This window comes from Cebus imitator, unplaced genomic scaffold (genome assembly GCF_001604975.1).
Source record: "Cebus imitator isolate Cc_AM_T3 unplaced genomic scaffold, Cebus_imitator-1.0 Scaffold18, whole genome shotgun sequence".
Classification (NCBI taxonomy): domain Eukaryota; kingdom Metazoa; phylum Chordata; class Mammalia; order Primates; family Cebidae; genus Cebus; species Cebus imitator.
The window spans coordinates 4,969,342-4,985,524 of NW_016107333.1; the positions used below are offsets into that span (position 1 = coordinate 4,969,342).

At 50.9% G+C, this 16,183-nt stretch overlaps 2 protein-coding genes across 5 annotated transcripts in view; both read left to right on the plus strand.

Moving 5' to 3' along the window:
* SOGA1 (suppressor of glucose, autophagy associated 1) overlaps positions 1-4,435 on the plus strand; it is a 91,037-nt gene extending 86,602 nt beyond the window's left edge. For both annotated transcript variants that reach the window (XM_017512448.2, XM_017512457.2), the window contains one exon: positions 1,571-4,435. In XM_017512448.2, coding sequence (XP_017367937.1) covers positions 1,571-1,723 — 153 coding nt within the window. In that variant the 3' untranslated portion in view covers positions 1,724-4,435. The remainder of the gene's footprint in view (positions 1-1,570) is intronic.
* Positions 4,436-14,742: 10,307 nt separating this feature from the next.
* Positions 14,743-16,183, plus strand: part of DSN1 (DSN1 component of MIS12 kinetochore complex) — a 19,286-nt gene continuing 17,845 nt past the window's right edge. For all 3 annotated transcript variants that reach the window (XM_017512466.2, XM_017512485.2, XM_017512475.2), the window contains exon 1: positions 14,743-14,921. The gene's annotated coding sequence lies outside the window, so the exon portion shown is untranslated. The remainder of the gene's footprint in view (positions 14,922-16,183) is intronic.

Here is a 16,183-nt window from a genome sequence, read left to right on the forward strand (position 1 = left end):
GCGCCACCATGCCCAGCTGATTTTTTGTATTTTTAGTAGAGACGGGGTTTCACCATGTTGACCAGGATGGTCTCGATCTCTTGACCTCGTGATCCACCCGCCTCGGCCTCCCAAAGTGCTGGGATTACAGGCGTGAGCCACCGCGCCCGGCCCATTTATTTATTTTTTAAAGAGATGGAGTCTTGCTCTGTTGCCCAAGCCAGAGTCCAGTGGCACAATCATAGGTCACTGCTACCTTGACCTCCTGGGCTCAAAGGATCCTCCTGTCTCGGCCTTCCACATGGCCCAGTTCAGCAGCACTTTGGGTTTTTTTCTTTTTCTTTTTTTTTTTGAGATGGAGTCTTGCTCTGTCCCCAGGCTGGAGTGCAATGGCGTAATCTTGGTTCACTGCAACCTCCGCCTCCCGGGTTCAAGCAATTCTTCTGCCTCAGCCTCCCGAGTAGTTGGGACAATAGACGTGTGCCACCATGCCCAGCTAATTTTGGTATTTTGAGTAGAGACAGGGTTTCACCATGTTGGCCAGGCTAGTCTCAAACTTCTGACCTCAGGTGATCCACCTGCTTTGGCCTCTCAGAGTGCCGGGATTACAGGTGTGAGCCACCATGCCCAGCTGCCCAGCAGCACTTTTAATCATTATTTCTATCTGTTAGTAATAGTAAAAAAAATAGAAACTACCCAAATGTATATCAAAAGTGAATTGGGGACGGGCACAATGCCTCACACCTGCAATCCCACCACTTTGGGAGGCCCAGGCATGTGGATCACTAGAGGTCAGGAGTTCAAGACTAGCCTGGCCAGCATGGTGAAACCCCATCTCTACTAAAAATACAAAAATTAGCTGGGCATGGTGGCACATGCTTGTAATCTCAGCTACTCAGGAGGCTGAGGCATGAGAATCACTTGAACCCAGGAGGTGGAGGTTGCAGTGAGTCAAGATCATGCCACTGTCTAGCCTGGGTGACAGAGCAAGATTCTGTCTTTAAAAAAAAAAAAAAAAGTGAATTCGGTATATAAATCAGTTATTTCTATCTAGTGAAATAGTATAGAGACATTAAAAAAGAAGGTGATCGGCCAGGCATTGTGGCTCATGCCTTTGGGAGGTATGAGTACCTAAAGGTACTAATCCCAGCAGTTGGGGAGGCTGAGGCAGGAGGATTGCTTAAGCTCAGGAGTTCACAACCAGCCTGAGCAATATACTGTCTCAAAAGAAAAAAAAAAAAAAGAAGGAGAGGTAGACATACCTAGTAACAGAAAAGTGTTCATGTTTTACAGTTGCAAACTAAGCTGTAGGGGATGAGGTCATTTTGGTAAATGTATGTTGAGAATCTCTTTGGCGTACAGGACCATGGACGGTGTCCACTGTCCTCTGTATAGCCTAAAATATATTATAATGAACATCCATTACTGCTTTAATGGGAGAACAATAAAATGAAAAAAATGGTCCAGTGAGGAGCTTCAGCCCCTGGGAACTGGTCCAGCGCTGAGTCTCAGTTCCTTGCCTGGTGCACCACAGAGGCCCATGTCTCCTGGCTCCTCTTGACTTCCTGCCTCCCTGCCTCCCTCTTCCTAGGACACTGTTTGTGACTGTAGCACCCAGTCCCTCACCTCCTGCTTCGCGCGGTCGTCCCGCTCTGCCATCCGCCACTCTCCTTCCAAGTGCAAGCTGCACGCTTCAGAGTCCAGCTGGGGTGGGGAAGAGAGGGTGGCCCCACCCAGCGAGTGACAGAGCAGCCAAGCTCCCCACCTCAACCAGCCCAGCTCCTGGATAGCAGAAGGGAATCAGCGAAGACGAGACAAGATGAGGTGAGGCGAGGGGCTGTGTCCTCAGCATTGCCTGGCCCTGGAGGGACAGCAAGGATGCCACTGCTAGAATGCAACTCTCACATCAAGGTAAAGCCGGGTCTCTTGCTGGCCCCTGGGTGGTGAGCTCCAACTTCCCAGGGGAAGGCAGTGAGTGGGAGAGAGACCAAAACTGGGCATCCACTGAGAGATCCCTCAAGAGCCGATCCCTGGGTCCTAAGAGAGAGCCTTGCCTGGTTCTGCCCATGTCCCCCTCTTGGAAGAGCCCAGGAAGGAAGGATACATGTCTGGCCATGCCTTTGGGGAAAAGGACTCAGAGAGCTGTTTCCTGCTGACCATCCACCCCTTTATTCAGGAGGAGACAGTGCTGAGAAGAACAGGCTTTGCTCTAGGGCTCTGTGTTGGGTTCCTGGTAGAGCCCAGCTGGGCATCATCACCATCACCTCCCTCTCTCCACCACCTCCTCCTCCCAGCCCCACTGCTCTAAATTGCTGGGACACTAGGGGGTATGATAGGGCAGTAGCCAGGGCCAAGTATCTACTTGGAATTCTGGAGCCCTGGATCTCCCTGCCCATAGCCTGGGTGCAGCAAAAGCTGGGAGGCAAAGTGGAAATGTACTGGGTGCAGGGTTGGGGAGTGATTGCAGTTGCCTTCCTTGCCAAAGTGACTTGGGGCCCCAACCTTCCCAGCAGACCCCTTGAGGACAGAAACAGGTAGAGTCAGTCTGCAGACCTGGTGCATAGATAAATGCCTAAATACACTGCCTTGATCTCGATCTCAGAGGCCTCTTTCCCTGGCACCCTGCGAGAGGCGGGTACTACATCTCCACTATGTTTACATCCTGCAGCTGGTGGGGGGAGGCAAAGATATTCCCAGTAAGAGATTCCCAGTTGGCCAGGTCAGGCCCAGGAGAACACCAAGAGGCCAGAGCCCAGGACACAGCAATAGACTGGGGCCTGGGAACACATATCTTGCCTAGACTGTTTATTTGAATTTTTCATACTATAAATATTTAAGGTGGTTTAATTTATTTTAATAACTTAATTTACCCCACAGTCCCTAAGGTAATTTATTGGAGGTTGGAACATGCATACTTGCCACTGGGACAACATGGGGCTTCTAACAGCACAGACAGGCACAGGGTCCCCGGGGTGGACGAGGCAGCTTGGCAGCCAGGTTTGATGACCTGGTCTCCTGGACAGATTTGGAGGGCCCCTCAACAGAGCTGGAGCCCTGTACCCCAACACTGCTGGCCATGTGGCCTCAGAACACTACTTATTACTCAGTGCCTGGTACTTGGCCAACCCCAGTGGTCAGTCTGTAAATAATCACTGACAAGGTGGAGGGCTGGACGGCCATCACCACACCCCGGACGTTCTCCATTGCCGTCTCATTTCCCTCCCTCCCTCTGGCACCTTTCTTCATGAGTCAAATGTGGATTACAAGGGCTCTCTTAAGAGCGTGGAGATCCCTTCAAGTTTCCCAAATGAGAACTTGCAGGAAAACAGGACTGAACTTCGAGAATGTTGTTTATTGCAGCTTTGCACATAAATCTGAGAGCGTCTCCCAGCCTGCCTCGGTTCTCACCAGCCTGCCAGCCTTCTCACCAGCCTCTCTCCTTAGCCTTATGGCCTTTCACGGCTCTTCTTGCCCCAGCTCTGCTACCCGCTCTTCCTCATATCCCCCATGAGCTGCCTGAGCTATTGGTTGGATTTCGACGTGGCTTGTTGCAGCATGTGTGGGGGCGCCTCCCATAGCCTCCTGTTGGTACCAGTGAACCCATTTGGTTGCACACATGCTCCCCATATACACATAGACATGCAGCTTCCTGTAACTGGCTGGGGATCCAGAGTAGAAACACCAGGGTGGATCAGCTTGCCTGCAGAATTGCTCATCAGGAAGACCAAAACCCAGTAGCTTTGTTGATTTGCCCCCAGGACTCTGGAGGCATCCCTGCACTTCCACCTCCCACCTGCTAGTTCCCAGACCCACCCATTCGGGATCACCTAGACCAGTTACCCAAAGCCCTGCATCTCCCTTTCCTGCAGGCTGAACACCAGGGTCATGTCAGTCCCACCAGCTGCTTCCTCCATGCCCCAGTGATGTGTAGGCAGAGCAGGCAGCCAGTGGAGCTGTGGGTCAGTTCCCCTCTGGGATGCTGCTGCTCTCACCCATGAGATCAGGGGGCCTTCCAAGGTAATCTCCAGGTGAGGGGATTCACACCAGGCCACAAGTCACCAGAGGCCTTCTGCCACCTCCCAGAGCAACAGAGAGCCAGGGAGCCTGCGTACCCAGCCTTGGGGAGAAATCCCCGTGGGACCTAAGCCCCAAGACCTACGGACTACTCAGCCTTATACCATCGTACTATTCAAGATTGTCCTTCCCATCTTCGTTGTCTCAGCCAGACCTCGGTTTTCAGTGAAGCCCCAGTTTCTACTTCCTGCATGCCACTGTGCAAGGCCACTCATCACTGTTTCTGCAGAAGCCTCCGGACATGGGGCTTGATGGGGTTGAACATGTTACATGTAAATATTGGTTTGGTTTGGTTTTTAGCATTTTACTTGGTAACTGGTTGTGTTTTCTTTTTTGGGGTGGGGGGATTGGTTTGTAAAAGCTCTCTACTCTTTTAGAATGTCATTTCTAAGTTTGTTTGTTTCTTCAAATGCCTTTTAAGTCTTGGTAACATTCCCAAAGCAGAAAACTGCCTGACCCATAGTGGGGATTCCCCTGGAGAATTGGGGTCCCAAGAAGGAATGCTGCCCTTCTCCCCTTTCTCCCCCCGTCTGTCCTGCCTCCTGCCTTGTACTGCTAGCTCCTTCTTTCTCCTCCTTTATCCTTCTTTCTCTTTTCCCCATCTCCACTCTCTCTTCAACCAAAGTCCCAAGGAACCCTGGGGTCCCAATCCCCCATAGACTGCTTAGCTTGGGTCCATGGGGCTGGCACCAGTTGGTTGGGGGAAATAGGGGACCAGTTGACATGACTGGCCCTAAACTGGGAAGCCACATGCTTCTTATGTCTGACCTCTTTCCAGAACCAAATCAGACCCTTTCAGAATGATGACTTCATTGGAAAATGCAAATCAAACCATTTTGGGGCATCAGTGGCTCTTAGGCTTGCACGCACAAGACATCAGAATCCAATCCCCTGACCCTGTGCCAGCCCTTTCCCCCAGTTCATTTCCCACCAAAGGCTGACCTCTAAGAGGTCTTGCTTTCTATGAACTTAAGATGGGTCCCACCTCCAGGTGTCCCCAGGGGCACTCTTCTACCAGTTGGCTTCCCATGTGACAAGGTGAAAGGCCCAACAACTTGACCCTCTAACACCCTGTGCTGACATGGTTCCATCACGTCCACTCGGATGCACTTTTATAGTTTCATCACTTAGCCTCTTCTCCTCTGGCCTACCCAACGCCCAGGGTCTTTCTCCCCCTCCCCTCCTATCTAGAATGTCCCCTGCTTCTAGCCTCACCAGGCCCTCAAGCTCCCACTACCTCTTCCTTAATAATAGTAATAATAATAGTCATCACCATCCCCTGCACATCCCGCCTAAAGCACTTTACTATTTAGAAATTGTTTCCCCTGGCTGGGCATGATGGCTCATGCCTGTAATCCTAGCACTTTGGGAAGCCAAGGTAGGAGGATCACTTGAGGTCAGGAGTTCAAGACCAGCCTGGCCAAAGTGATGAAACCCTGTCTCTACTAAAAATACAAAAATTTAGCTGAGCATGGTGGTGGGCGCCTGTAGTCCCAGCTACTCGGGAGGCTTGAGCCCGGGAAGCAGAGATGGTAGGAGCAGAGATTGCGCCATTGCACTCCAGCCTGGGTGATAGAGTGAGACCTTGTCTCAAAAAAAAAAAAAAAAGTTTCCCACTCCACATCTCCTTCAGACCTCTTGGGGACAACTCTAGAAGGCAGCCTTGGCAAGACATAGGTTAGTGTGCCCATTTTGCAGATGAGGACACTGAGGTGCAGGTCTTATTCCACAACATGAGAAGTCACTGAATTTAGACAAGAACTTGAGTCCAACGCTGCTATGCAAATCCACTGCCCTACTGGGGGCTTTATGTGGGTCCAGAATACCCAGAATATGGTGGCCAACCCAGGCATAAAACAAGACCATTCCAGATCACTAAGCCTGTGTATTCCAGAGGGTGATCTGAGCTCCCCATTCAGCAGAATTCTCTGAGAGCATGTTCAGAATGCAGATTCCTGGGCTCCACCCTGAATCTGCATGTTTAACAAACTCTCATGGAGAGGCCGGGCATGATGGTCACACCTGTAATCTCAGCCCTTTGGGAGGCCAAGGTGGGCGGATCATGAGGTCAGTAGTTTGAGAGCAGCGTGGCCAACATAGTGAAAACCCTTCTCTACTAAAAATACTAAATTTAGCTGGGCATGATGGTGCATGCCTGTAATCCCAGCTACCTAGGAGGCTGAGGCAGAAGAATCGCTTGAACCCAGGAGGCAGAGGTTGCAATGAGCCAAGATTGCACCACTGCACTCCAGCCCAGGTGACGGTGTGAAACTCCATCTCAATAATAATACAATAAAATTTTTAAACACAGCCCTCCCAGGGGGATCTTTGGCACTATTGGCCACACCATTGGTGTTCATGGCCCTGATTATTAGGCTGTCTTTATTTTTTTTTAATTTATTTTTAATTAATTTATTATTATTATTTTTTAGAGACAGGGGTTGCCCTATGTTGTCCAGGCTGGTTTCAAACTCCTGGGCTCAAGTGAAATGTCCTCTTCAGCCTCCCAAAGTGCCTGGGTTACAGGCATCGGCCACCATGCCATCTTCCTTTTTTTTTTTTTCTGAGACAGTCTTGCTCTGTCGCTCAGGCTAGAGTGCAGTGACACCATCTCGGCTCACTGCAGCCTCCACCTTTCTGGTTCAGGCAATTCTCCTGCCTCAGCCTCCCAAGTAACTGGGATTACAGGCGCACCCCACCACACTTGACTGATTTTTGTAGTTTTAGTAGAGACAGGGTTTCACCATGTTGGCCAGGTTGGTCTTGAACGCCTGACCTCAGGTGATCCGCCCGCCTCAGCCTCCCAAAGTGCTGGGATTACAGGCATGAGCCACTGCATCCAGCCTCATCTATTAACCAATAACCAGGATGCTGTATCTTTTTTTTAAGACGGGGTTTCACCATGTTGGTCAGGCTGGTCTTGAGCTCCCGACCTCAGGTGATCCGCCCGCCTTGGCCTCCAAAGTGCTTTGATTATAGGCGTGAGCCACCATGCCCGGCCTGATGCTGTATCTTAAAAAGAGCACTGAGCACTGAGCAGGGACTTAAGGGACCGAGTCCTCAACCAAACTGATTTATTTATTACTCAGGATTTCCAAAAGGCATCAGAGGCAATTTACAACCTTAGTCATAGGGGTTCAGTAAAATAGAAAGTAAAAAAGAAAGACAAATTATTCTGTAAATTTAACTGGTATAATTCCCATAATCATGCAATTAAATTTTACTGTTGAGTTTCCTGGCAGCCATGGTAAAAAGAGAAACACATCAGGATTTAAAATTTTCGTCATCCAATTATGGGAAGCAAGCATATTTGCCCCAGGAGATGAACTCTTCTACTAATTTATAACATATATCCTTTCATCAAGGGCCACTGAGCCGGTTGGTGATTCAATGGATGAACCTAAGATGCAAGGATGTTTTCCAGGTGACTATTTAAAAAAATAAATAATCCACTGACGTGAATGACCTTGGTGAGATCATGTGGCTTGTCTATACCTCAGTTTCCCCATCTATAAGGTGGGGTAACGTACCACCCCATGTATCTGTGGTGAGGACCAGCTGCAACACTGTGCCTACAAGTCTCCTTGGAAAAGTGCAAGGTTCTACACAAATGGAAAGTGGTCTGATCATACTCAGTGTCCCCAGCCCAGCCTTTCAGTGCCATGGCCCTGGGGTGGGGGACAATATCCTCCTCACGCCCTTCACTAGTCTTCATGAATAGCAGAGAGGCCATAACATAATTTGGACCAAACCCCTTCCTTTTTAAAAAAAAAACTGTGAGGCCAGGTGTGGTGGCTTATGCCTGTAATCCCAGCACTTTGGGAGGCAGAGGCAGGTGGATCACCTGAGGTTGGGAATTTGAGACCAGCCTGACCAACATGGAGACACCCTGTCTCTACTAAAAATAGAAAGTTAGCCAGGCGTGGTGGCACGTGCCTGTAGTTCCAGCTACTCCAGAGGCTGAGGCAGGAGAATCGCTTGCACCTGGCCTGGGCAAAATAAGCATAACAAAATTTACCATTTTAAACATTTCTAAGTGGCTTGATCCATTCACAATGTGTAACCACCACCTCCAGAACTTTTTCATCATCCCAAACTGAAACTCTGTACCCACTAAACAGTAACTCCCCAATCCCTCAGTCCCCAACCCCTGGTAACCTCTATTCTACTTTTTTTCTTTGTGGATTGGCCTACGCTAAATATTTCTTATAAGTAGAATCATATAGTATTTGTCCTTTTGTGCCCAGCCCCCTCATTTTTTTTTAGATAAGGAATCAGGCCCAGAGAAGGCAGTAGCTAACCCAAGGTCGCACAGCAAACCAAAGGCAGAACCAAGACCAGAACCCAGGTTTCCTGACTCCCAACAGTTCTTGCATCCCCAGTAGTGAATGAGACACTGCTTTGACTTTCTGTAATCTTGGTTTAGCCCCTTCCTCTCTGGGGTCAATCTGTTTGCCTCCCACCACCCACCCATCCTTCCTTTATCCTCTGCCTCCAAAGCCTCCTGTCTTCCTGCCTCCTCTTCTCCTTGGCTGGTTCCTGCCAGCAGATGGAATGGCCCTGGCCCATGCCAGGTTTTCCTTTTCTGGGCCCTGGGTTCACTGTAGCAGTCAGCTCTCAGTCCTCTAAGGGTGTTCTTCCCAGCATTGCTCCCTCCTATGGATTTTCCTGTACCTCAGTAACTCACTTCCTGTCCCCCTGCTTCCTATCAGGGAAGCCTTCCTGTCCACATCTGTGGTTTCCCAACTCTGATATTTACTCTCAAATGTGGTGGTGTCCTGGCTCTGTGTTTGTGTTTTCTCACACCAAAAAAAACAAAAACAAAAACAAAAAAAAACCCTCTTCCCCCAGTACATCAGGAGGCACCAGCCCTGCCAGCCCTTCTCACTGGGCTTGCCCTGCCCCAGCGACCCCCAAGTCCCACCCTTGAGCCACGCTGTCTTTGCAGGTAGGCTGCCAGCAGCAGCTCCAGCACTTTGCACTGGGTGTGTGTGTGTGGTGGGGGGTGAGGGTGGGGGCATGAATTCCTCCTTTTCCTCCTCTGCCTTGCCCAGTCCCAGATGGCCTTCATTATAAAGCAGGTGCCGCCTGCCAGGTTCTTCTCTCCCTCTCTCTGGTCCTCTATCCATCTCTGTCCATTCAATATCCAACCATCCTTTCCATTCTCCTCTGGACCTCACCACCCTCAGAGTTGCTTGTCCTCGCAAAATCTACAGTTCATCCAGATTCTACCCCTTACCCCTCCCAACCCAACAGCATTTGCAGTTTGCAAAATCCATAGATCCAAGGTCCTAAGGGGACTAAGGACATGATGCTGGGCCCAAGTCTCCTGCCCAGGGCTCCTCTCCACTGCCAGCCCTGCCACTCCTCCCTCACCCTCCTTGGAGCCTCCTCTGCTGCTTGTCTTTCCCATTGGCCCTGCTCCCCGCCCTCCCTGCCCTTCACCAGCTTTCTGGACACCATGCCCTGAGGAAGGGACCTTTCGTTTTCTCTAAACATCTTTGAAGGGCTGAGGCAGTCAGGGCTGGCTGCATTGTCACTCTTTATTCGGAACCACTCAAGCCATTCCCAAAAAGAGGGACCTCAGCTGGCAATCTGGAGACCTGGCCCAGGTCTGGGCAGATGTCTTCACTTCTCCTACCCTCCCAGTCTTGTGATCCTGTGATGAGCACTGGGAAGGCCCTGTGGCCTCTAGAGCACCCCTTCATGCTGTAGGGTCCTGCAGCCCCATCCTTTCTCTACTGTGCCCTGGTGTCCTGGCTCCTCTCTCAGCTCTGTTGCTGATCTCTGTGCCTTACTTTAGTTCTCTGTACGGGGGACTCACCCCAGAACCATTCCCAGCTGCTTCCCAGGTGATATGTTGCCCCACGGCTGGGCTTTGCCAGCTGTGGCCCAGCTCCTTAGTGCTGCCCAGGAGGCACCAGGTTGCTAAGGATGAGTGACTGTGGGCATCATTCTTGGCCAGTGGTTCTCATTTTGCATTCCAGCAGCGGGAATATCACCTGGGAACTTGATAGAAGTGCAAATTATTGGCCCCACCCAAGACCCACTGAATTAGAGCTTGTGGAGTGGGGCCCTGCAAGCTGGGGTTTGAAGGAGCCCTCCAGATGGTTCTCACATGCACAAGAATATGCCAGCTGCCGATCTGGGCTAGCCATTAGTGTAGCCTGGGGAGGGACTGGGGCTGACCAGGCCAAGAACAGGTGGAAAACGGCAGCCTCATCTGGACTCCTGAGATTGGGAATCACCAACAACAAAAACCAACCCTATAGTCTCCTCTTGGAAGAGAAGCTGGAGGGCCTGGAGAAAGCATACGTTTTTCCTTTCCCTGCTCCTGCTCACCTGTCTCACTTGTCTTGGTTTTACAAAAGGCTGTGTAGATGGTGCCTGCCAGGGAGGGGGTGGGAGTCCTGGGGAGGCAGGAAGCAGAAGACCCTGACTGTTTATCCCTTGGGAACCTCACCATAGGCCAGATGGTCCCTCCTCAAATGCAAAGAAATCTAACTCCACCAGGAAAGAATCCTAAATCCCCAGTCCCTCCTCCTCCCAACCCCAGGGAGACCTTGTAGACAGTGCCAAAAACAGCTCCAACCCCCAGCAGCTGGGAAGAGAGCCAGAAGCTGCCCTTCCTCCTCATCCTGGCCCCCCTCCCCAGCCCCCGCCAATACTGTGAACCCCCTTCCCACTCAGCCTGGTTTCCTGGTGAGGGTCCTGCAGTCATGGGCCCTGGGGGACCCCCAAGAAAAGGCCCTCGGGAGGGAAGGGACCAAGGGCATCCTTGGGCCAACTGTCCGCCTCTCTTGTTTACACTTCTGTCTTCAAAAGGCTCCTTCCCAGGATGGATCGGGTGCTAGGACAACTGCGGTCCAATCCACCAGCTCTCCCTGCCCCTGTGTCTTATTTCAGACATGAGAATAACTGTACAGTGTAAACTTATAAAGCGTTTTTAATGGTTGTAGATCGGAAATAAAGTATGTCATATGAACAGCTGCCATGGACTTGGCCTCCTCTCTGATTTTTCTAATGAGGTGGGTGAGGGCCCCAGCAAATTTGAAACCCAACTCTTTCCCACTCCCAGTTGCCTTGGAAGTGGGGAGCCCTGGAAGGGCCCCAGCCAGCTTGGGGTCACTTGGGAGGGGCTACCAGGTGTTCTGGCTGCTGCCTGCTGATAACGTCAGCGTCTCTCACAAAGTGTGATATGACCACTGAGAAACAAATAGAGTCTTCAGAAAGACGAAAAATAGAATTGAACTTTTCTACAAAAGACCTTAATAATTTTATCATGAAAAAAAGACACTTTTAGGTGTGCATCAATTGTCTGTTATTCCAAAACATTTCTTACACTCCACAGATGCTATGGGTCAGGAATTTGGGAGCTTGGTAGTTGTGCTTCAAAGTCTCAGGAGGTTGCGGTCAGTTGTCAGGCTATAGTCATTTGAATACCTGACTGGGGCTGGAAGATCCATTTGCAAAGTAGCTAATTCTCATGCCTGGCAAGTCAGTGCTGGCTGTTGGCAGGAGGCCTCAGTTCCTGACCATGTGGACCTCTAGGGCTACTCGTGTGTCTTCACAACATGGCCAAGCATGTGATCTATGAGAGAGCAGGGAGGAAGTCACAATGTCTTTTATAGCTAAGCCTTGAAAGTCACAGACTAGGCCGGGTGCAGTGGCTCATGCCTATAATCCCATCACTTTGGGAAGCCAGGGCAGGCAGATCACCTGAGGTTAGGAGTTTGACACCAGCCTGACAAACATGGAGAAACCCTCCACTAAAAATACAAAATTAGCCGGACATGGTGGTGCATGCATATAATCCCAGCCACTCAGGATGCTGAGGCAGGAGAATTTCTTGAACCATGGAGGTGGAGGTTGCAGTGAGCCGAGATCGCACCATTGCACTCCAGCCTGGGCAACAAGAGCAAAACTCTGTCAAGACATAGAGAGAGAGAGAGAGAGAGAGAGAGAGAGAGAGAGAAAGAGCCACAGACTATAATTTTTGCAATATCTAATTGGTAATATAGACCAGCATTCTTCAGTGTGGGAGGGGACTACAGAAGGCCATGAACAACACCAGGAAGCAGGGATCACTGGGGGCCATCTTGGAAGCTGGCTACATGATACTTTCATAGATCTCTTTTATGAGAGGCTAACAACAGCCAGGCATGTGCTAGGTCTTGAGGATATAACAGAATGACCTGGAAGATATAAAATCAAATGGCAATGGCAGGGGGAGTCCAGGGTGCTCGGCAAGCCCAGAGAAAACAAGAAAGGCTTCACAGAGGAAAGGACATCTGAATGGACACCTCAGGTTGAGATGTTGACCAAATGAAGGCCATGGTGTTATAGGCAGGAAACTGAGGGGAAGTCATTCCAGGGAGAGGGAATAGCATATATGAAAGCCTCATAGAAAGAGATCAAAGCTGCCGGCACAGTGGCTCACACCTGCAATCCCAGCACTTTGGGAGGCTGAGGCGAGTGGATCACTAGACATCAGGAGTTCGAGATCAGGAGTTCAAGACCAGCCTGGCCAACATGACGAAACCCCATCTCTACTAAAAATACAAAAATTAGCCAGGTGTGGTGGCTTGCCTCTGTAATCCTAGCTACTTGGGAGGCTGAGGCAGGAGAATCGCTTGAACCTGGGAGGCAGAGGTTGCAGTGAGCTGAGATCATGCCATTGCACTCCAGCCTGGTGACAGAGCAAGACTCAACAAAAAAGCAGAGCAGAACTGGGGAACTGAAAGAAGAGGCTGGGTCAGATCACACAGTGCCCTTCTTTCTTTCTTTCTTTCTTTCTTTCTCTTTCTTTCCTTCCTTTCTTTCTTTTTCTTTTTCTTTCTTTCTCTTTCTTCTTTTTTGTGATGGAGTCTTGTTCTGTTTCCCAGAGTGGAGTACAGTGGCATGATCTCAGCTCACTGCAATCCCTGCCTCCTGGGTTCAAGCGCTTCTCCTGCCTCAGCCTCTTGAGTAGCAGGGATTACAGGTGCACACTACTACGCCCATCTAATTTTTGTATTTTTAGTAGAGACGGGGTTTTGCCAAGTTGGCCAGGCTGGTCTTGAACTCCTGACCTCAAGTGATCCTGATCCACTGGCCACAGCCTCCCAAACTGTTGGGATTACAGGCATGAGCCACCACACCTGGCCTGATGACACAGTACCTTATAGGGGAAAAAAAAAATGTGCCTCGTGGGGACAGGAGGGAGCCATGTAACAATTCAAAGCAGGAACACGATGTAGAAGATGTATTGGGTCTGGATTCCATGAAGTAATATTCTCAGTGTGCCCCAGCATGGCCAGCCCTAGCTGGGAACAGAGTTCTCTTCCTGGCACACTGACAGAAAGGAGTTTAAGAGGCAGGCAAGCATAAAAGAAACTGGGTACCTCTGAACCCTAGAAAGTGATATTCAGGGAGCCAAAGGCAAATCTCTACTTTCAGAATGGCTGCTGTAGCCACAGGCTGGAACCACAGAGTGGAAATTTCAGGAAGGCAGATTTTTGTCTCCCACCAGAGAAGTTTTCCAAGGACCACAGCTGTTATGGAAGAATGACCACAGTCAGCTCCAGCTGCTCTCTCCAACCCCTCTTTTGGACTTTGTGGGCTGCTTATAATTTAACATTTGGAGGTTTCCCTGTGGAAAGGACTGTGCACATCCGAGGGGACATTTTGGTGGCGCCGTGCTGGGTGCTAAGGAAGCAGCCCGCTCCCTGAAGCCTCCCAGGCCAGCATGGGATAGTGGAGCAGGCACAGATTGGGCGCTTGGGAGCACAGAAAGGACAGTTGGTTTTCATCCTGTGGACACAGAGAAGGCTCCGAGAAAAATCATTCCTTAGCTGAGGCGTAAAGTCGAAGGATGTGGCTGGGTGCAGTGGCTCTTGCCTGTAATCCCAGCACTTTGGGAGGCTGAGGTGGGTGGATCACCTGAGGTCAGGAGTTTGAGACCAGACTGGCCAACATGGTAAAACCCCGTCTTTACTAAAAATACAAAAATTAGCCAGGCGTGGTGGTGGGCGCCCGTAATCTCAGTTACTGGGGAGGCTGTGGCAGGAGAATCGCTTCAACCTGGGAGGCAGAGGTTCCCTGAGCCAAGATTGCGCAACTGCACTCCAGCGTGGGCAACAGAGCGAGACTCCGTGTCAAAAAAACTGGACGATGTTGCTAGGAAAAGCAGGGAAGTCCTTCCCAGGCAGAGCAGCTTGAGTAAAGCAAGCAGTTTGAGGGAGTGGCCTGGAAATGAGAGAAAAAGTCCTAGAGCAGGAGGATAGGCTGTGAGGCAAACTGAACTCAGAGCTCCAGTCCAACCTGGCGAGAGTCACGGTCCACATTTCGGGAGTTAAGGAGATAAAGGGAGTGGGGACTAGAGCCTGGCGACGGGGGCCGGGCATCAGATGCCCTTTGAGGCACTATATTCCGTCGGCAAGAATCTCTCTGGGCCTGTTTCCCGCATCTTGGATGGGCTCTGGGGCCGTCGGGGCAAAAGGACACGATAGCTTGGCGAGTCCCGGAAAGGGACTCTCGGGCGGGGTGTTGGGGGGAGGTGGTTAGGTGGCAGGACAGGACGTGAACGGCTTGGAAAACAGGAGCGGGCTGCCAGGAGCCTTGGATGGCGGTATACACATGCGCGTTGTCGGAGGCAGGCGTTCTGCGCGCGCGTGCCCGAGAAGCTGACGGTCGCGCATGCGCCCTTGGTTGGCGGGAGTTTTGGAGGCGGTGACCGTGACGTAAAGGCGGGCGAACCACTTGACCCAGACGGGAAGATAGGCTGCAGCGGTGCAAGGGGTCCTGGAGTGACCTAGGGCTGTGGAAAGCGACCCGTGGCCTTGTGCTTCAGGGACGGAGGCTCCGGACTGGACGGGCGTCGCTCTGAGGTTAGGAAGTCACAGACTTGTCCCCTGATGTGGCCCCGCCCACCGCCGCACCACTCTTTGGCTTTGTACCCCTCGGCCCAGTCCCACCCGTCGCACCCCACGGCCCCAACCATCGACACTGGGGAGCCCCCGGGGGCGCAGCAATGTCCCCCTGGGTGAAATGAAACCCGAGAGCAGGCTCCCCCACCAACTCCATTAGAGACCTCTCTGCCGAGCGAGGGACCTAGGCTCCAGAAACGGGGTTGAGGACTGGGCAGAGGGCCGAGGGGAGAGGCCTGGGTTCGAATTTCCCCTCTGTCCCCAGGCTGGCTGTGTCACAAGCTTGGGGGCGTTTTGCCCCCCTGAACCTCAGTTCCCCTGTCTGCAAAGTGGAGTTAATGGTGCTTACGGAGTTGTGGAAAGGATCAAATGGAATAATGATGCAAGTAAAGCGCTTACATAGCACAGGTCCTGGCATAGAATAAGCGTTTAACAGTTGACAGTTGACGCTTTTTCAAGCCTGGATCTGTGTAATACAGTCATTATTATCTCGCTTGGATCTGTATGATACAGTCGTTATTATCCAAGCCTGGAACTGTGGAATACAGTCGTAAGGACTGTGGGGGATTCAGATCCTTGACCGACTCCTCGTTATCTTTTCCTTTTTGTCCCTCTGCATATATTCGTATGTTTTTACTTCGCATCCCCCGCAAACAGACTTCTGCTGGGAGTCAGGGATAGCGTGGAAAATGCAGAGATGCCCAAGTCACGTCCCTGACTTCTTCCAGTTAGGTGTTCATGACAGGCACTAGGAATACAAATACTGCCTAGCTGGGGAGACAGACATGTAAACAGATTTTATAGCCAATGCTAAGAAGAACAAGGGGCGTAGCCACCAATTCTGCCAAAGTGATGTGAAAGCTTCATATTTGAGCTAGGTTGGGGAGGATGTATAAGTTTAACAGGTAGAAGGACAGATATGTGCAAAGATTGAGAAGTAGTACAGGGAATAGGAGTGGGAGGAGAAAGCAGGAATGGGTAGATTGGGACTAGATTATCTAAAATGTTGAGTACGCTTTGGAAGAGTTTCGGCAGCTGTCTAAAGAATAGACTGGGCTGGGTGCAGTGGCTCACGCCTGTAATCCCAGCACTTTGGGAGGCCAAGGTGGGCGGATCACCTGAGGTCAGGAGTTCGAGACCAGGCTGGCCAAGTGGGGAAACCCTGTCTCTGCTAAAAATACAAAAATTAGTGGGTGTGGTGGTGGGTGCCTGTAATCCCAGCT